The 21635-nt window shown below is 41.8% G+C and overlaps 2 protein-coding genes and 2 pseudogenes across 3 annotated transcripts in view; 1 reads left to right on the forward strand and 3 right to left on the reverse strand.

Moving 5' to 3' along the window:
• Nqo2 (N-ribosyldihydronicotinamide:quinone reductase 2) overlaps window positions 1-10232 on the forward strand; it is a 20919-nt gene extending 10687 nt beyond the window's left edge. For both annotated transcript variants that reach the window (XM_021180257.1, XM_021180256.1), the window contains 4 exons: window positions 3504-3634; window positions 5392-5505; window positions 6415-6516; window positions 9226-10232. In XM_021180257.1, the coding sequence (XP_021035916.1) occupies window positions 3504-3634; window positions 5392-5505; window positions 6415-6516; window positions 9226-9402 (524 nt within the window). In that variant the 3' untranslated portion in view covers window positions 9403-10232. The remainder of the gene's footprint in view (window positions 1-3503; window positions 3635-5391; window positions 5506-6414; window positions 6517-9225) is intronic.
• LOC110307947 (serpin B6) overlaps window positions 1-21635 on the reverse strand; it is an 83762-nt gene that overhangs the window by 55154 nt on the left and 6973 nt on the right. The window contains exon 2 of the mRNA XM_021180254.1: window positions 20273-20381. The gene's annotated coding sequence lies outside the window, so the exon portion shown is untranslated. The remainder of the gene's footprint in view (window positions 1-20272; window positions 20382-21635) is intronic.
• On the reverse strand, window positions 17194-18407 carry LOC110308489 (annotated as a pseudogene).
• LOC110308490 overlaps window positions 18849-21635 on the reverse strand; it is a 3685-nt pseudogene continuing 898 nt past the window's right edge.

The following is a 21635-nucleotide window of genomic DNA, read 5'->3' on the forward strand; positions in this document are numbered from 1 at the left end:
AATAGTGTCTGGGTTTGGGGGCTGATTATGGGATGGATCCCCCGGTGGGGTAGTCTCTGGATAATCTATCCTTTCATTTTAGCTCCAAACTTTGTCTCTGTAACTCCTTTCATGGGTATTTTGTTCCCTATTCTAAGGAGAAATGAAGTATCCACCCATTGGTCTTCCCTCTTCTTGAATTTCTTATGGTTTGGAAATTGTATCTTGGGTGTTCTATGTTTCTGGGCTAATATCCACTTATCAGTGAGTGCATATCTAATGACTTCTTTTGTGATTGGATTACCTCACTAAGGATGATATCTTCCAGATACATCCATTTTTCCAAGAATTTCATAAATCCATTGTTTTTAATAGCTGAGTAGTACTCCATTGTGCAAATGTACCACATTTTCTATATCCATTCTTCTGTTGAGAGACATCTGGGTTCTTTCTAGCTTCTGGCTATTATAAATAAGGTTGCTATGAATATAGTGGAGCATGTGTTCTTATTACCAGTTGGAACTTCTTCTGGGTATATGCCCAGGAGAGGTATTGCTGGATCTTCCAGTAGTATTATGTTCCGGTAGTATTTTCTGAGGAACCGCCAGACTGATTTCCAGAGTGGTTGTACAAGCTTGCAATTCCACCAAAAATGGAGGACTGTCCCTCTTTCTCCACATCCTCGCCAGCATCTGCTGTCACCTGAATTTTTGATCTTAGCCATTCTGACTGTTGTGAGGTGGAATCTCAGGGTTGTTTTGATTTGAATTTCCCTGATGATTAAGGATGTTGAACATTTTTTCAGGTGCTTTTCAGCCATTCGGTATTCCTCAGTTGAGAATTCTTTGTTTAGCTCTGAACACAATTTTTTAATGGGGTTATTTGAATTTCTGGAGTCCAGCTTCTTGAGCTCTTTATATATATTGAATATTAGTCCCCTATCAGATTTAGGATTGGTAAAAATCCTTTCCCAATCCGTTGGTGCACTTTTTGTCTTATTGACAGTGTCTTTGGCCTTACAGAAGCTTTGCAATTTTATGAGGTCCCATTTGTCAATTCTTGATCTTACAGCACAAGCCATTGCTGTTCTGTTTAGAAATTTTTCCCCTGTACCCATATCTTTGAGGCTTTTCCCTACTTTCTCCTCTATTAATTTCAGTGTCTCTAGTCGTATGTGGAAGTCTTTGATCCAGTTAGACTTGAGCTTTGTACAGGAGATAAGAATGGATCAATTCTCATTCTTCTATATGATAACCACCAGTTGTGCCAGCACCATTTGTTGAAAATGCTGTCTTTTTCCCACTGTATGGTTCTAGCTCCCTTGTCAAAGGTCAAGTGACCATAGCTGTGTGGATTCATTTCTGGGTCTTCAATTCTATTCCATTGATCTACCTGTCTGTCACTGTACTAGTACCATGCAGTTTTTATCACAATTGCTCTGTAGTACAGCTTAATGTCAGGCATGGTGATTCCACCAAAGGTTCTTTTATTGTTGAGAATAGTTTTTGCTATCCTAGGTTTTTTATTTTTCCAGATGTATTTGCAAATTGCCCTTTCTATCTCAGTGAAGAAATCAGTTGGAATTTTGATGGGGATTGCATTGAATCTGTAGATTGCTTTTGGCAGGATNNCAATTTTTCCTATATTAATCCTGCCGATCCATGAGCATGGGAGATCTTTCCATCTTCTGAGATCTTCTTCAATTTCTTTCTTCAGAGACTTGAAGTTCTTATCATACAGCTCTTTCACTTCCTTAGTTAGAGTCACACCAAGGTACCTGGTATCTGTCTAGAAAGTTGTCCATTTCATCCAGGTTTTCTAGTTTTGTTGAGTATAGCCTTTTGTAGTAGGATCTGATGATGTTTTGGATTTCCTCAGGTTCTGTTGTTGTGTTTCCTTTTTCATTTTTGATTTTGTTAATTAGGATACTGTCCCTATGCCCTCTAGTTAGTCTGGTGGAGGGTTTATCTTGTTGATTTTCTCAAAGAACCAGCTCCTGGTTTGGTTGATTCTTTGAATAGTTCTTTTTGTTTCCACTTGGTTGATTTCAGCCCTGAGTTTGATTATTTCCTGCCGTCTACTCCTCTTGGGTGAATTTGCTTCCTTTAGTTCTAGAGCTTCTAGGCGTGCTGTCAGTCTGCTAGTGTATGCTCTCTCTAGTTTCTTTATGGAGGCACTCAGGGCTATGAGTTTTCCTCTTGGGACTGCCTTCATTGTGTCCCATGTTGAGGAAGAAGATGTTTCCTAACCCCACCAGGTCTTCCCACTCCCTGGGGCCTCAAGTCTCTTTAGGGTTAGGCGCATCTTCTCCCACTGAGTCTAGACTAGGCAGTCCAAGGCTGTATAATTGTCAGGTGCAGGGGGCTCGGGCATAGTACCAGCTGGTGTATGCTGCCCAGTTGGTGGCTCAGTGTCTGAGCGACCTCAGGCGTCTGGGTTAGTTGAGACTGCTAGTCTTCCTATGAGGTTGCTCCCCTTCTCAGCTTCATCCAGTTTTTCCTAATTCAACCACAATGTCCCCAACTTCAGTCCAGTGGTTTTATGTTGAGGTCCTTGATCCTCTTGGTCTTGAGCTTTGTGCAAGGTAACAAATATGGATCTATTTTCTTTTTTCTACATGCCAACTGCCAGTCAGACTAGCACCATTTATTGAAGGTGCTTTCTTTTTTCCATTGTATATTTTTTGGCTTCTTTGTCAAAGATCGTGTTCATAAGTGTGTGGGTTTATTCTGGGTCCTTAAATTCTTTCTCTTTTTTGAGGGGAAGGGTTCAAGACAAGGTTTCTCTGTATAGCCCTAGCTGTCCTGGAACTCACTCTGTATACCAGGCTGGCCTCGAACTCAGAACTCCATCTGTCTCTGCCTCCCAAGTGCTGGGAATAAAGGTGTACACCACCACTGCCTGGCTGGGTCTTCAATTCTATTCCATTGATCAACCTGTCTCTGTACCAATACCATGTGGTTTTTATCGCTATTGCTCTGTAGTACAGCTTGAGGTCAGGGAAGGTGATTCCTCCAGAAGTTCTTTTATTGTTAAGAATTGTTTTTGCTATTCTGGGTTTTTTGTTTTTCCATATGAAATTGAGAATTGCTCTTTCCATGTCTGTGAAGAATTGTGCTAGAATTTTGATGGGGACTGCATTTAATCTGTATACTGTTTTCAGTCTTGGGCCACCATACCTGCAGGGTCACTTCTGCTACCTGGGACTCACATGGCACTAAGTACCTAGCTTCTTACAAGTCTTGGCTTCCTTTCTACTAAGTCAGGAATTTCAGTGATCTCTTGGGTTGCTGGGGAGAAATGAGAAGTGACCTGTGCAGACCACAGTTCCTGGAAGATAGGAAGCACTCTTACCAGTGTTCTCCAAGCCTTCTCTGTCATCCTGATTTCAAGGCTGAGCTTCTGGTCAATCCCAGAAAATTCCTAAAGCTTTGGTGAGCTCAGACCACATAGCCATTTTTGGAAAGCTGGGGCAAGCTGGGGATACTCATCTACAAATGAAAACTTGACCTTTTCTTTGCTAGGTGCCCTCTCTAATCCTGAAGTCTTCAGTTATGGGATAGAAACCCATGAAGCCTACAAGAAGAAAGCTCTGACCAGTGACATACTTGAAGAACAGAGAAAGGTGCAAGAAGCTGATCTTGTGATATTTCAGGTTTGCTTGTTTTTTTTTTTTTTTTTCCTCAGATGAGTAGAATCTTCCTATGAATAAACACTTGAACACTGCTTTTGGAACTGGTATTTTTTAGGACATGTACACAGTTACTTGAAATAACTTTCTTAGTTATAACTCTAGTTAGAACACTTACCTACTGCAGTAAAGAGATCCTTATAGCTAATGTTATTCAAAACCCTCACTCCTGAAGTCAGCATGAATAAAGAATGTACTCATGGCCCAGTAGTCCCAGAAGCATCTGAATTGTGCGAGTATTGCTGTTTTCATCCTCCCAAAGTCACTGACCCAGACATGCCAGCTAGCTGGAACCAGATTTCTTTGCCCAATTGCTTATCAAGGCAATTTCGGCCAATTCTTGTATTACATGCCCTGACCATTAACAGGACAACCTTGTTTCCATCCTCTGACTGGTTGCTACATACATATCAATACACACACACACTAGATTGGTGTATATATTCCCAAGAAGCTGCTACATAAGGAACTAGACCAACAAATTGACTTCCAGGAGCACTAATTCAATATGGCCACTCCTGCCAGAACTGGACAGGGTGGAGTTAACATGTACCTATAACAATCTGGGTAGTCATATAAGCATCTGCTCCTTTTTTTCAAAAACAATTTTTTATCAGATATTTTCTTCATTTACATTTCAAATGCTATCCCGAAAGTCCCCTATACCCTCCCCGTGCCCTGCTCCCCAACCCACCCACTCCTACTTCCTGGCCCTGGCATCCCCCTGTACTGGGGCATATAATCTTCGCAAGACCAAGGGCCTTTCCTCCCAGTGATGGCTGACTAGGCCATCTTCTGCTACATATGCAGCTAGAGACATGAGCTCTGGGGATACTGGTTAGTTAATATTGTTCCTCCTATAGGGTTGAAGACCCCTTCAGCTCCTTGGGTACTTTTTCTAGCTCCTCCATTGGGGGCCCTGTGTTCCATCCAATAGATGACTGTGAGCATCCACTTAGTGTTGTTACATTGACTGAAATATAAGTCAAACTCAGTAAATAAGGGTTCTGCTCAACCTGAGTCCTTTGGACGAGAATGGCCATGGCAGCACTTCTGGAGAGCCCTGCTCTCCCCAGATTTCCATCACACAAGGACTTCAACGACCCAAAGTCTCTGTTTTTACCTCCTATCTTAGTTTGGGTTACTATGGCTGTGATGAAACACCATAACCAAAAGCAAATTGAGGGGGGAAAGGGCTGATTTGGCTTACACTTCCACATCCATAGACTATCACTGAAAAAGTCAGGACAGGAACTCAAACAGGGAGAGAATTTAGAGGCAGGAGTTAGTGCAGAGGTCACAAAGGAGTGCTGCTGCTAACTGGTTTGCTCCATGTGGCTTGCTCAGCCTGCTTTCTTATACAACTCAGAACCACCAGTGCAAGGATGGTACCACCCACAATAGTCAGAACTTTGATCGCTCATTAAGAAAATGCCTACAGACTTGCCTACAACCTCATCTTATGGAAGCATGTTTTTGATTGGGCTCCCTCCTCTCAGATGTCTTTAGCTTTTGTCAAACTGACATAAAGCTATCCAGCACACTTCCTCAGTACCATAGTCATCTCTACCCTTCTCCCCACTGTGCTCATGTTGTGTCCACACTAGGCTGATCCTGTAGGCTACCTTTGCCTACTGGGTGCCATCAGAGGAGAGATCAGTGGAACTAAAGTATGAATCCTGAGATAGGTCATAATTTGTCTCTGCTTGTTCCATCTCCAGTTTCCACTATACTGGTTCAGCGTTCCAGCAATCCTAAAAGGTTGGATGGATAGGGTGCTGTGCCGAGGGTTTGCCTTTGATATCCCAGGCTTTTATGACTCTGGTTTTCTCAAGGTATGTTCTCTGGAGATAAGGATCACTACAGATCTGTCCAATGGAAGGAAATTGAGGGCATCTATTAATTTATATTTCTAATTTGAATTTTTGCATTAGATATGTAAATATTCATTAAGCAGTTAATTCTGCACAACACACTTTATGGATGACAAGTACATCCTTTTTGAATTCACAGAGCTTTTTGATAGTGGGGGGTTATCCATCCACACTAATCTACACACAAGGCAAAGAAAGTATGGGCTGAGTACTCAGCAAGGGCGAATGACATGGACAGTACCTTTATCAGCCCCACTGCCAGAGTACCAACTCTGTGACAGTCTGGCTGGTCTTGTATACCAGTTGACACCTTTGGGTTCATATGCTTACCCTGGGGGCCTGTAATCACACAGTTCCTATATTGTAGGAGAGGGAGTGTGAAACCTGGTAGGTATCATGAATAATATCTGTATCTTATTGAGAGAACATTCTGCTAAGCAAATGGCTTTAAATTCTAAAAATTTCAGAAATTAAATGTATATGATGAAAATGAACCAGGTAACCAAGATGCTGACCTTCATGGCACAATCATCCTGTGTAAGCCCCATCACCTTTCCATTAGCCCTGTGGTCAGTATCTCAGGTCTGTCTCATGGTGTCTCTGAAACCTAGTTCCCTGAGAAGTCCTGTATGTTAGAAGTTTGATGTTCACTTGTCCCTTTGCTGCCTGCTCTGTCCCCATCCCTGTTAGGGCATTAGTTATCATCTTTAAATGGGCCCATGGGACATGGGAGGATTACATCTGTCTACCCTGGAAAAAACCTGACCCCAGACTCCCTTCTGGCCATCATATTCTCTGCACTACACCATAGGAGCACAGTTTCCTCTTCTTGTAGTCACATTATGCATTTACTTTCTCCCCTGCTTGTAGGGTAAATTAGCTCTCCTTTCCTTGACCACGGGAGGTACAGCAGAGATGTACACAAAAGATGGGATCAGTGGAGATTTCCGGTACTTCCTGTGGCCACTTCAGGTAAACATGCCTTCTCTACTTTGCTGGCCCATTGGACAATTCCTCACCCTGCACCCTACATACACATACGTGCACATATGTCTTATAAGCTTGACACTCCATATCATTTTGACTCCCAACTAGATAGAGAAAATAATAACATTTTGTCCTTATTTTATTTTTTAAATTGATAGCAGTTTAAAGGCTGGCTCAGAGGGAAAACATACAACTTTTGATAATGTTTGACTCAAAGTTAAGCCAAACCTAGTTAGCCTGCTGTCTGTTTTCTGGGGATTGTGATAGCCCTGAGGTGGGACCAGGTGTATGGGTATGAGTGATGAGCAACAGCAAGGCCTAGAGAGCCCTTTCCAGACTTACAATGATCTACAAAGCTAGCAACACTCCTTAGCCTTGGTGAGGGGTACCACAGACCCTGTGATATGGATAGCTTCACCTGCGCCTCTGAACAACCTAGACAGATGAGTAGCTGAAGAATAGCCCTTTATAGAAGAGAAAGGCGATGAAAGAGTGAGTTCCAGCAGGCTAAGATGCCCATGTGCATGGAACTTCCTGATGAAGGACAGAGAACAAGAGGCAGACTTCAGGGCAAAGACTCTTAGGAGTCCTTGAAACCTAAATGGATGTACTACAGTTACGAGGAAAGCTTGTACTTAATAGTTAGAGAGATTGCTTTTGTCAACGTAGACATTGTGGACAGAAGCTGCAGGTATGAGTCTGTGGTGGAGCAAGTGCTGAGTGCATACCATGCCTAGTAGAGTTTGAGCTCCAGCTTCCTCTAAGCTAGTTGTGGTAGTGCATGCCCATAATCATCACTTAGGAGGTGGAGGCAGGAGGCTCAGAAGTTCAGAGTTATCCTCAGCTACACAAGCTTGAGGCCTGACTGAGCAGTAGGAGTTTTCTTTATACAGACAGTATGTATTTAAGTTCATTCCTTGCCTTTGTTGTTTGTTCTCATGTTTGTGTTATGGAAGTGTATGTTTGTGTGTGTGTGGATGCACTTGCCCGTACATGCATGTGTGAATGCTAGAGGTCAGTTTCAAATAAATTCCTTGATCACTTTCTACCTTATTTTTTGAGATTACATCTCTCATTGACCATGGTGCTTGCTGATTTGGCTTGACTGCATGGCTAGTGAGTCCCAGGATCTGCCTGCCTTTGCTCTTCTCCCCACATATACTGAGGTTATGGATCAATGCTGCCATACCCACTGAGGAGTCTTTTTCTTTTTTAATTTATTAGGTATTTTCTTCATTTACATTTCCAATGCTATCCCAAAAGTCCCCCATACCCTCCCCCCTCCCACTTCTTGGCCCTGGTGTTCCCCCATACTGAGGCATATAAAGTTTGCAAGACCAATGGGCCTCTCTTCCCAGTGATGGCCGACTAGGCCATCTTCTGATACATATGCAGCTAGAGACACAGCTCCAGGGGGTACTGGTTAGTTCATATTGTTGTTCCACTTATAGGGTTGCAGACCCCTTTAGCTCCTTGGGTACTTTCTCTAGCTCCTCCATTAGGGGCCCTGTGATCCATCCAATAGCTGACTGTGAGCATCCACTTCTGTGTTTGCTAGGCCCCGGCATAGCCTCACAAGAGACACCCACTGAGGACTCTTAACTGCTGAACCATTTCTCCAGCACCCAGTAATGGATTTTTAAGAACTGATTTTCAATAAATCATAACATCTGAGGGAAAGTAATATAAAAACATATATGTGGGCTTTTTGTCCTCTAACTCCACCTGATAGGGAAGGCTTGGATGAGCATGTGAGTTGGTGTTTGTTTGTTTGTTTGTTTGAAGACAGAGTTTCTCTGTATAGTCCTGGCTGTCCTGGAACTCACTTTGTAGACCAGGGTGGCCTCAAACTCAGAAATACACCTGCCTCTGCCTCCCAAGTGCTGGGATTAAAGGTGTGCACCACCACGCCCGGCGCATGTGAGTTTTTAAAAGCATAGTCCAAAAGACCAAGTGTGGTATTTCTAGGGAGAAAGTAGGCTTGTTTTGAAAGATGATTCCAGTTAGTGGATTAGTGGTGCTCCATTAAGGTCAATTACAATCTGTGAGCTTCCCTCTCTGAAGGCTAGCCATTCTCACATATGTCCTTGACTAATCTTAAATCTTGTTTTAAAAACATGTACTTTACCCCAGTTTATAATAACATAAAGTAAAAGTAATGGTAAACATAATTAAAAAAAATTAAAAGTCCACTTAATCTACACTTCTAGAATTACTTGTAATTTATTTCCTAATGGCCTAGATAGAGCCTTATTAGTTTATTATTATTCTACATAAGTAGTATACAACAAATATTGCATAAAATTTGTTTTGATTTAACCAGTATGGTCAACAGCAGCACATCATAGCTAAAATAACCTCTCTGTGCTTAACACTGAATATATAATAACATATTTTGACAAATATATTTCAAATAGCATATTTGGAAAAATAGCATAATTTGCCAAATCCATCAAAACTCTGTTTAGTGGTGGATTCATTAGTAGAGATCTGTCTGTAAATTCTAGCTGCCAGGTTCTTCTGCTAATGAAGCACTCTATCCTGCAGCTATCCAGAAGGGGATTGTTATCAATTACTTTGTAGCATTGTTTCATAATTTTTAAAGCTTAATCACACAACTTCCCCCCTCTACTAGTTTAAGTGAATGTACATAAAGCGTGTGGTTATGTTTATTTCTTTTCTTTCTGGCTTCAGCATGGTACATTGCACTTCTGTGGATTTAAAGTCCTTGCCCCCCAGATCAGTTTTGGTCTTGATGTTTCATCAGAAGAAGAAAAAAAAGTGATGCTGGCATCATGGGCCCAGCGGCTGAAGAGCATCTGGAAGGAAGAACCCATCCACTGCACACCCCCTTGGTACTTCCAAGAGTAACATTTTGTGCTCTGAGTACAGCTGACAAGCAATACAGTGAAAGACCTAAAACATGTGCAAAGAGAAGGTAGTGTTGTATCCTGAGATGTATTTAACAGTGCCCACCAATGAGTGTCTTCAGTTTAATACAACTAGATCAAATATTTCAAAAATCAGCTTGTTGCACTGTATTAGTTCTACCTGGTCATTCATTCATTTTTCAGTTCTTTAATGTTTCTCTAAAATTTCTACTTTTGTAGCATAGTTTTCTATATTACAAACCAGGGCAGTGGGAATTGCTTCTCTACAAAGAGAAGGAAATGGCCTCACCCATGGTTATGTTATTAGGCACCATTCCCTTAGGAACACAGGGCCTTTGTGACCTTGTAAAATCCTTGTCTCTGTGGAATTCAGTTCCTTGAGCCACTCTGAGCAGAGGTGAGTAACAAAGAAGGAAGCATTGTTAATGTCAGAATGTAGGGGGAGTGTGGTGGAAAATCCTAGCAGCTCCAAAGGACAGAGATGCTGGCAAAAGTCTCTAAGTGGAGAACACAAGCCCCAGAAGATGGCAAAACACAGGGATTAGGAATTAGGTGGTTTGTGAGCAATTTCTTGATGGAGGTGGTATAGCATCCTTGGAGAAACCCATCTTGTTACATGAGACCCTCCCACTGATGAGTGTGCTAGGCCAACAGACTTGCCCTTCAAGTATTACTCCACTTGGATTACACCAGAGCCTCTCTATCTAGTACAGTAGTAATTGGTCCAGCACCACTGAGACCATCTGGCAAGAAAACCAAAGGCTCTATTCTACAAAAATAAAAAGAAAGTGAAAGTATTTTGGAAATTAACAGCTGTTTGAGTTTTGTTATTTGTTTGTTAGCAGTGCTAGTTATAATGGTAAGGAAAAAGTATCTAACACATACACAAACACACATACACACACACACACACTGAATATTTAACATGCCAGAAACTGCTAACACTTTTTAGTTATATGGTATCTCATTGAATTCTTTTAATAGCCTTGTAAGCAAGAAAAGTTGTCTCATTTTATAGGCACAGACACTGAAGCAGAATTAAGACTATTTCTTGCTCAAGGGTCACAGCTATAAAGAGGCAGATGTAGGATTTGAACTTAGACATGGCCCTCCACTAAGCTGGTATGTGGCACTGTGCACACTCAGCTTCTCTCGTACATCTTCCTGGTCTTTCTGGTGGCAACACTGATTTCCCTTTGGGTATTGTGTCCTTATGCTGAGATATGTTGTTTTCTCAATGGTGGTCCCTCCTTTGTACCCACTTGTGGCATCAGACAGACCAGACTAATCCATGTTCTATGGCCCAGAAATAACCCAAGCCAGAAAAGAAATTAAATTCAGGGACTGATCAGACCTGAGAAATAAAGCCCTTTTTTGTTGGAGTTGTGGCATTGTAAATCAGAAACCATACATAGAGATGTCAGCCTACAACCAAAATCATGTTGAGGAAAAGATTATCTACACTATAGAAAGATACTTCTGCTGGCATCTGTTGAACACATGTACCTATGCTCATCTGCAAAAGTTAGTCATCAGCATTCCAGTTATGAGGTAATGAACTGCCCTTTGGAGCTTAAGTGGGGGTTAAGTTTGTATCAATTACAATGGAAACAAATTTGGGTAATCAACAGATAATTATACAAAAACTAGCAAAACTTAAAGCCATACAAGTTATCAAAATCCTTTTCTCCCCAGATGAGTTCAGTGTATAGAAGCATCTAATAAGCAAAAGGAGAAGAGAAAAAAATTAAGTATCTGTCACTGTGGCAAACTGGTGAAGTAAGCAGAGGCTTAATACATCATCCAGTCCCAGTATGACTGAGTGGCCTTAAGCATACCAGCCAGCCTTTGGGGTATCAGTTTTCCCATTTGTGATGTAAAAGGGTTTGGCCTTCCATTATTATACCACCTAACAAGCAAGAAGACAGTGTGTCTCCAGTTCTGGCATATGTAACTGTGCTAGGTAGCTTGATTGGATGAACAGTGCTTAAGAGACTAGTGGCGTAGATCTCTGATATGTCTGAGAGCATTTCTAATGACAACTGGATCAGGAGGCTGTCCCTAACCAATAGATTAGCCTTTTAATAGATTTGTATGACACCATTATTGGGAAGTGTTGAAAGTTAGGATGTGAGGCCTAGCTGGAAGCAGCAGGACACAAGCACGTCCGAGGGAACTATATCTTGCCCTAACCTCTTCAGGAATTCCCTTTTCTTCCTCTCCAAGATGATATGAATAGTTCTCAATGGGCTGAAACTGTGAGCTAAAATAAACTTTCCACCTCTAAGTTTTTTCTCTTAGATATTTTGGTCACAGCAATGAAAAGCTAATAAACTAGCTTCTTGAGCCTCAGAAACAGCTTGAAAACAGCTTGGGATCCCAAAGTCCTGGTACAGACCTGGGGAGGGGGGTGTGAAAGTTTCTTCTAAGCATGTGCTAACAGTCTTCAGGAAGGTTTTATGATTATCTTCATTTTACAGGTAAGTAACTGAGACAGAGGTAAAGTGACGTTTTCAGGGTCCCATCACTATACCCTTTTCTGGAGCTCTTCCCTGGGCCACTCAGGAACCCTGAACAAACACATTTCAGAAGCTCATGACAAGGAAAGAACTCCCTGCTCAGTAATAGCCTGATGCTTTGTGAGTCAGAGATTTTTTTGCTAGTTGTCTTAGAAGATTTCTATTGCTGTGAAGAGACACCATGACCACAGCAATTCCTTTTCTTTTTCTTAATAATTTATTTTTATTTTATGTACATTGGTGTCTTGATTGCATGTGTGAGGGTGTCAGATCTCCCTAGAACAGGAATTACAGATGACGGGTGGGTACTGGGAATTGAACTCAAGTCCTCTGGAATTTCAGCCAGTACTCTCTTCTTTATTATTATTAAATTTTATTTTTATTAAATCATTCCTCTCGTTTACATCTCAAATGATATCCCCTTCCTGGTTACCCCTCCACAACACCCCCATCAGCCCTCTCTCCCCTCCCCTTTGCCTCTGTGAGGGTGCTCCCCCACCACCCACCCATTCCCATCACACCACCCCAGCATCCCCCTATGCTGAGGCATCAAACCTCCTCAGGACCAAGAGCCTCCCCTCCCATTGATGTCAGACAAGGCCATCCTCTGCTACATATGTATATGGAGTCATGGATTCCCTCCCTGTATACTCCTTGGTTGTTGGTCTAGTCCCTGGGAGCACTCGGTGGTCCAGCCAGCCAACACTGTTCTTCCTATGGGGTTGCAATCTCCCTCCACTCCTCCAGTCTTTCTGCCAGCTCCCCCACTAGGGTCCCTGAGCTCAGTCTGATGATTGGCTCTAAGCATCCACATCTGCATTGGTCAGATGCTGGCAGAACCTCCCAGGGAACAGACACACCAGGTTCCTGTCAGTGTGCACCTCTTAGCAACAGCAACAGTGTCTGGTTTGGTGTCTGCAGACAGAATGGATCCCCAGGTGGGGAGGTCCCTAGATGGCCCTTCCTTTAGTCTTGCTTTATTTTTTGTCCCTGTCTTTCCTTTGGACAGGAACATTTCTGGGTTAAAAATTCTGAGATGGGTGGGTGGCCCCATCCCTTGACTGGGGCTATGCCTATCTACTAGAAGTGGTCTCTACAGGTTCCCTTCACTGTGTATTTCAAATTTTGACAAAAGTCATCCCCCTTGGGTCCTGGGAGCCTCTCACTTCCCTGGCATCTGGTACCCTCCAGTGCAGCAAGTGCTTTTTAACCCCTGAGCCACCTCTCCAGGCCCCTTACCATAATTCTTAAAGAAAACATTTAACTGGGGCTTGCTTACAATTTCAAAGGTTTAGGCCATTATTGTCATGGTGGGAAGCATGGTGACATGCAAGTAGACACAGTGCTGGGAAGTAACTGAGAGTTCTACATCTGGATCTGCCAGCAACTGGCAGAGAGAAAACCACTGGGACTAGGCTAGGCTTTTGAAATCCCAAAGCCCACCCACAGTGACACACTTCCTTCAACAAGGCCACATCTACCCCAGCAAAGCCAGACCTCCTTATGTCACTCCCTAAACATTCAAATATAAGCATACGGGGTCCATTCTTATTCAAACCACCACACTGGGTATCTAGCTGAGATTAAACCTTGCTAAGACTGACCCCCCTCCCCCACACTTTAGCAGACAAGTTATTCTACAAATGCTCTCCTATGGCAGCAAAACTTCTATCAGATAAACCACTATGAACACTAATCTAAATGCATTACTAAAATGAAAAAGTAAGGAAGTGGGAAAGCATATCTCAACGGCAAACCTAGTCACTTACAGCCGAGTGATAGGCAAGTGTGGCACCTCGGGCTGCCCTGGCCTCATGTTTACAGCAGCAACTGGACAAACGGAGTCAAACTAACTGCACTACAGGTGTGTGCGACGTGAGCAGATACTCAATCCTTGTTAAGGAGTTGGCAACACCCCTATAATTCCAGCACTTGGGTGTAGAGACAGGAGGACTGCTGTGTTCACTCCAAGCGAGCCTCTTTCCAAAGTAGGTTCTAGCAAACCTGGGTTACATTAGGGAGATCTTATCTTAACAAAAGAAAAATATATGCATATACAAACAAAAAACAAAAGAGACCATTTATAAAGGGTCCACCCTTGTGAAAAGGTAGAAAATTCTGTCTTTAATAGTAAACAGGCTATCTCTGTCTTAGTTTTGAATGAGAAAAAAATCCTGACCTATACCATAAAATCTTGGCTTGAACCTATGGCATCCACATCTACAATGTCAGAAGAATTTTAAAAGAAGTGGCCTCAAATGATTCAATGAGATCAATCTTTGGTATAGAAAATAAAGATCATAAATTCCTTCTGAAGGAAAACATCATTCCCTAACTACAGGCATTTTCTAGTGCTAAGATGAGCTTCCTATAAACCTTCCAAAATCACCAAGCACAAAAAGAAGTAAAACATGACTTTGACTAAACACAAATCACTCATGAGTTTCACATAGTGGCAATATGAGACATATCACATAAACAAACACATATAAAGTGTTTACACACATTCAAAAGTAAGCAAACTTCAAAGTAATACATCTTTCAGAGTTGAAATAAAGGTTGAAATTAAACACTGGCCAGGTAAACTAGTAGGCACACAGATGAGAGACTTAATGAGCTAAAAAGAACTGAACAGATGCTAGATAGATGGAGGACTTTGTGGTTAAAGTGCTTACTGTGCGAGCATGGGAATCAGTTTGGGTCTTGAGCAAACACCCAAAAAGCTGGGTATGTGCTTGGAACCCCAGTGCTAGAGGGTAGAGGCAAACAGATCCCAGGCTTTGCTGTCCAGCCCTTCCAACCAAAAGGTCATGAGCCAAGTTCAGTGACAGAGCATGTCTCAAAAAGTGACTGAGGAAGCCCTTCCAACAGTTAACCTTACGCCTCCACGGAAGCAAGTTCACCACCACCACCACCACCCTTCTCCCACAAACATGTGACCAAGTAAGAAGAGAAATGAAAACTACAAAAACTAGAGGCATGGCAAATTGAGAAATAAAAAGACATAAATTTTATAGAAAACATTAATTGGTTGTCAAGTTTAATAAATACCACATGGATCAAGCAGCACAAATAAAAACAACTATTAGACATAGCACAGTGAAGCCATCCAACACACAGGAAACATGAAAATGGCTGCAAAACTGAATAACCAGATCTAGACCTTAAGAGAAAAATTAAGACATTTAACAGATTAAAATGAGACAGTTTTCAATGAACATACATTACTAAAGAAATTTCTTAAGATTATATGTCTTTCAGAAGGGCAATAATATAAGAAATGAAAGATAGACTGAAATGCAGAGGACATGGGGAACAAGGACAGTGGGGAATGTGTTAACCCTACGCAAATAATTTAGTATGAAATTATTATTATATTGTCCAATTCAGTGTGGTAGCTGAGGCAAGGGAATGCAGTGATAATACTCAGGAAATAATGTGTAAAATGGCATAATCTAAAATAAAAACAGTCACTTCAAGTGGCATGTATATATTCAAGTTACTAGAGTTATCTAAAATAGAAGCTAATGGCCAACTTAGCAGAGGAGAAAATAGAATTTTTTTTAATCCAATTGCCCAAAAGAAAGTAAGAATGGAAGAAAACTGACAGGTATGATGGCATGTGTTTGTGAATCTAGTATTTAGGAGGCAAAGGACCAGGAATTCAAGGTCAGCTTTAGCTACATAGTAATTTCAGGGTCAGCCTATGCTACATGAGACCCTGTCACAAATAGCAAAAGCAGAAAGAGAGGGGTGAAAAGGAGAGAAAGGCAGGGAAGAAAGGAAAAAAGAAAGCAGGAGAGATGGGTGTGGTTATATATGCTTGGCCCAGGGAGTGGCACTATTAGGAGGCATGGCCTTGTTCTTGTAGGTGTGTCACTGCTGGCATGGGAGGCCAGTCTCACCCCGTTTGTCTTCAGATGAAGATGTAGAACTCTCAGTTCCCCCTGCACCATGCCTGCCTAGATGCTGCCAAACTCCTGCCTTGCTGATAATGGACTGAACCTCTGAACCTGTAAGCCAGCCCCAATTAAAAGTTGTCCTTATAAGAGTTGCCTTGGTCATGGTATCTATTCACAGCAGTAAAACCCTAAGACAGAAGGGAATAAATAAGATAAACTGAAAGCACATGATATGCAATGGTGGGGCAAAAAACAGGAAAGGGTAAATATGGAAAAGAGTAAATCATAGAAATACAGATATGCTGGGTATAGCAACATTTCTTTTATAATAGTCTACATATAGATGTGGCCCCATAAAATTAATGTGGAACAGAAGAATTCAGATTATGAAGGACACATAGCTTCCACCACACTATAGTGTACTACATTACTCCTGTGTCTGTAGTAATAGTATAGTGATTTTGGTGTTGACATAAAATTCATAAACCACAGGCAGGTGAATTTAATTTTGAAATTAAGTTTGCCTGTCTTGGCGGATATTCTGGTCCATTTCTTTGCTTTGTGATCCAGACATATTAGGATGTTTCCTTCCATAGTATTTTACATTTTCAGTTTACCTGGTTTTACTATTTTCTTTTTCCTCCATTCTCATCTTCCTTTAAATGACCTCATTTTAAATTCCAGTTCTATCCTTCTACTAATTTGGTCCCCATATTGTCAAATGAAAATTTTACTCTCTAGTCCTGGGTAGGGCACCCTGATCTGAAGCATCCCTGAGACCTATAGTTTTACCTTATCAGATATAATTCTGCCACATGTCCTGTAATCTCGGTTAGGTTGCTTAGCAACTCCTTTTAAAAAAATAATAATAATAGCTTTAAACCTGCTGTATTTGTTATATTTTTTTCCTGTGATAAAATACTATGCTGACCAAAAGCAACTTTAAAAAGAGAGAGTTTATGTTAGCTATGGTTCCAAAGAGAGAAAATGAGTCCATAACGGTAAGGAAGGCATGGCATGGCTGAAGGAGATGGCAGATCACATACACATGCGGGATGCAGAAGAAAGCAAGCAAAAAGTGGGGGCAAGACTATAAACCCTCGTAGCCCACCCCTAGTGATGTACTTCCCCCTGCACCTACATCCCAAACAGTACCACTAACTGGGGAACAAGTATTCAGATATTTGTGCCTGTGGGGGCATTTCACAACAAAACTATCACGCCCATCAAAATTCAGTATGTGACTATTGAAAAGAAAATGAAGTGTGACCTTTTTTTTTTCTTTTAAGTTATTCAACACAAAATAATCTCCTACTTCACTAAGATAGCTGACCATGTCCACAACCAAAGTCACCCTCTAAACTGGAATTCAGTTAAGCCCCAGTCTCAGCTTTTTTTGTTAGCACCAGGGGCATAGCAGTCCTTCTGTAGGTGTCTCTGTCTGCCTCCTCTCTTGTCAATCTTGCAGGTGGTTCACCCTCTAGAACTTTAGGCCAAAGTCTGCCAGTTTGAGGATGGCTGGGGTGCAGGCTGTGGGAGGCACTATCTCCAGAGGTAGCTGGAAGTAATCTCAGAGATACTGGATACCTTCGTTTGTAAGGTACCAACAGAAATGTCTCCAGGAACCCCAATTACAGCAGTTATTGGGTTAGGATGCTAACTTCTCACCATAATAGCCATTTACCCTGAAATTCTTTCTCAATAACATAACACAAATGCATGTGTAGTGACCATCAGAAGGCATATAGGAGCCTCCCCAGTCTGCTGCTGCCTCCCCTTAGTCTGACACCAGCTACATTAAATCCTGTCATGGTCTAGAAAGGGACATCACAAGAAGCTAGCTTTAGATGATGTATTACAGGGGCCTCTAATGAGCACTTAGAAATAGTTTTACTAATACTCCATCACGAACAAGGTGGTTCATGACTCTGTGAGAACTGGTCCTTTTGGCTAGATAGTTCTTGGGAGGGAAATCTCGTAGTCTTGTGTTTTGACTGGGTTTGTTTCATAATTACCATAGAAGAAAAGTATAGAAAATGCTTGTGGTGTACTAACCCCTTCTGTATTTAAGTTACTGTGATTGATATACACTTATAAATTCTGAACTGAAAAAAATGGAAAGAATGGAGGAAATGAGGAAGGGAGGGAAGGAGGAAGGAGGGAAGGAAGAAGGAAGGGAGGGAGGGAGGAAGGAAGGGAGGGAGGGAGGGAGGAAGGGAAGGAGGGAAGAAAGAAAGAAAGAAAGAAAAAGAAAGAAAGAAAGAAAGAGAGAGAGAGAGAGAGAGAGAGAGAGAGAGAGAGAGAGAGAAAGGAAGGAAGGAAGGAAGGAAGGAAGGAAGGAAGGAAGGAAGGAAGGAAGGAAGGAAGGAAGGAAGTTGATCTACATGCAAACTGCTCCTTTACATAGCTTCGACGTTTGAAAGACTATATGGTCTTCATTATAGTAAGGTTGGGTACATCTTATTTGCCAGTGCAGGATGTTTAAGCATCCAATGTTTGGTGACCATTATTCCATCCTTAAGAAGGAGTTCATAGATGGCAATTTGGTTCTTAGGCATTAACATCACAGCAGTTGCATGGTCCAAGGTGGAGGCAGGAAAGTGGAAGTGTGACTCTTAAGTGAAGCACACACCAAACTGTTGGGTGTTCTGAGGATCAAGTCTGATCCCCAGTACCCATGTAAAAAGCTACATGTGATGGTATGCATCTATAATCCCAGCACTCCTAAGGGGAAATGGGAGTTTGCAGGCCAGCTACCCTGGCAGCAGCTGAGTAAGAAAGACCCTACTTCAACAAGATGGAAAACAAGAACCCAGCTCCTGAAAGTTGTTCTTTGATCTCTACACACATGCCATAGCTATGTGTTTCATACTGGCTAGTCTTGAAATTATTTCTGTGTCAAAGCCACAGATCCTAGTTAGGCCTGAGTTGAGATCCCTTAAAAGACTAGGGAAGCTCCTTGGGCAATAGACTAAAGGAATAGAACAGAGGATCTAGAAATAAGCCTAAGCAACTTCAGACACCTGATCCTGAAAAACGAAGAAGAAAGGAACAGTTAGTCTCTAATATCCACACGTAGAAGAATGAAACTAGATCTCTGTCTGTCACTATGTAGCTTAAATTGTATTAAAGATCTTAATGTGAAATAACTAATACTTTGAAACTACTAAAGAAAAATACTTCAAGATCTAAGCATATGAGCTAGAAGGGGCTCAGCAGTTAGGAGTTAGTATTGCTCTTAAGGGAGACCTGAGTTTTCTTCCTAACACCCACATAGGGCAGCTCATAACCACCTGTAACTTCTGCTCTGGGAGATCCAACACCTCTGGCCTTCTCTAAGTACACACACATACTTTTTTTAAAAAAAACTCTTAAACATTCTAGACATTAGTGATTACTTTCCGAATAAGACTCCAAAACCTCTGGAAATAACAAGAACTGAATTCCAAATACCTGACTTGTTTCATTGATCTTATAAGATCACTTGGTCCCTGACGTGCCTGAGTCTACAAAAGAGCTTCCCAGAGTAAAATAGGTATGACTAACTTGTTCCTAAATACTTGGAGCTGTGCATCTGCTGCCCTCTGGTGGCAGTCTGAAGTTGATGAACTTGGGTTCATCAACTATAGGGCAGAGTGGACACAGCAGGGCTACCAAGCCCAGCTCCCTGTAGAATAACTTACTTTCTGGGGCTTGTGCACATTTAAGGCATGTGTTTCCCTTTTGCAGCTACATGTCCTAGAATTCAATCTTTCCTCTAGCTCTGAGAAATAAACCACATCTAGACCCCTGCTGATCAACAATACTTATTAAGAACTATCTCTTATCAGAGAAATGAAGCCAAAACTGGAAATAAGATATATTACCCTCAAAGTAATAAAAATCTATGCCTCACACCAGAAAAATTTTAATAGCTACATGATAGTATCTTCTAGGGGGTGCTTTGAGACCTGACAAACTGCATCATTTTGGATGGAGTCAAAGGCAAATCTTTTGAACGATGTTTCCTATAGTATGACAAATGACCACCTAAACAATGATGAGAAATTCCAAGTCCAGTATCTCACAAAGTACAACTAAAGGATGGGAAACACAGGTGGGAAAAAGGCATTAATCCAGGTGGAACATCTCTTCTACTCAGAAGGTGAAACTGGTTAGGAGTTCTAAGAACTAATTTTGAAGAAATTAGGAACATCAAGCTTTCACCACAAGAAACTTCCTCTTCTACTTTTCCACCACAATTTGAACTTGACACAATAAGAAATCAGAAACCCTTTAGATATCAAATTACAGGGAAAATGATATTCTGTACATTTTGTCCTCACACTGAGGAGGGGTTCCTTTTTAATAAACTGGTATTTAATTTTCTCTCAAGAACATTTAGTGTTATTAACTCATAGGGGGTAATTTCTAACTCCTTCTCACCTACCTTTGTTATTTCCAGAGGGAGCTTCAGGCTCAGCATGGGACTTAGGCCAGTCCAGAAATGCCACACGTCTGTGGTGTGTAAGAGATGACTCTGGCTTCTGAAGCTGCATCTAATAAAGGAAAGCAATAGGGGCATGGTGGGCCCAGAGGCCACAGACTTTGGAAAAGAAAAGCCGGTCATCACATGCCCCTTGGTATTTTGAGCAATAATGTTCAACACAGAGAGTTAGCTACTAAAAAGTACAGAGTTCTCTAGGAATATTGCTAATGCCAGCTACCAGTGCATGGCCTGTCAGCTCCCCATCTACCTTAATGTTTACTCTAAAAGCAAGTATAAATTTAGCATCCTTCATTTGGGTAGAATTCTGGAGAGAAAGGAAGAAATCCTAAGCATATACCCATGTGCTACATGGAATAGGGATCTCTAGGAAGCCTGCACAACCATCAACCTGGGCCTAAACAAACCTAACTTTGGTTTGTTAAACAAACATCCTCTCTGTAGAGAAGCCTGTAAAGGTGAAAATTTGTGGATGAAAGTGACATGTATGGGTATCAACTAACTAGATGTACATTTGTGGTGACAAATAGTTTCAACTTGATACCTCTAGCCCTACCTGTGAAGGTGTTTCCAGAGGTTTAACTGAAGAGTAAAAGATTCACCTTGAATGTAGGCAGCACCACCCCATTTATGTTCTTGGACTGAATAAACAGAGAAAAGGGAGAAAGCTGAGTACTAGCATTCACCTCTAGTACTAGCACTACAGATGCAAAGTGACTGGCCACCCATATCACTGCCACTATGCCTTCTCTGGCACAGTGGATTAGATCTTCTCAAATTCTAAGCCAAAATAACCCTTTCCTTCCTTCTTTTTTCTTTATGGAAAATTTATTGCAACACTCCAACTGTTTCTTTTCAATGTCTTGCTCTGCAGCCTCCTTCACCCTTTTTGCTTGGATGCCAAAGAGCCAGGCATTGGCATGGGCCATGTGAAGACTGGCAAAAGCCTTGAAGTTCTTCTCTTCTTTTGTGATGACTCTGGCTTTTTCCTTTTTGTACACATTCCGGGTGGCATCACAGGTCCTGTTAGCTTGGTGGGCCAATTTAAGTTCTTCCGCAGAACTGTCTCCCTTCTTTGGAGCAGAAGGCTTCCTGGGGAACAGGATGAGCTTGGAGTGGAACTCCTTTAGGCGCTGCACTTTGGCTTGGAGTGGAACTCCTTCAGGCGCTGCACTTTGGCTTGGAGTGGAACTCCTTCAGGCGCTGCGCTTTGGCTTGGAGTGGAACTCCTTCAGGCGCTGCGCTTTGGCTTGGAGTGGAACTCCTTCAGGTGCTGCGCTTTGGCTTGGAGTGGAACTCCTTCAGG

This window comes from Mus caroli, chromosome 13 (assembly GCF_900094665.2).
Source record: "Mus caroli chromosome 13, CAROLI_EIJ_v1.1, whole genome shotgun sequence".
NCBI lineage: Eukaryota > Metazoa > Chordata > Mammalia > Rodentia > Muridae > Mus > Mus caroli.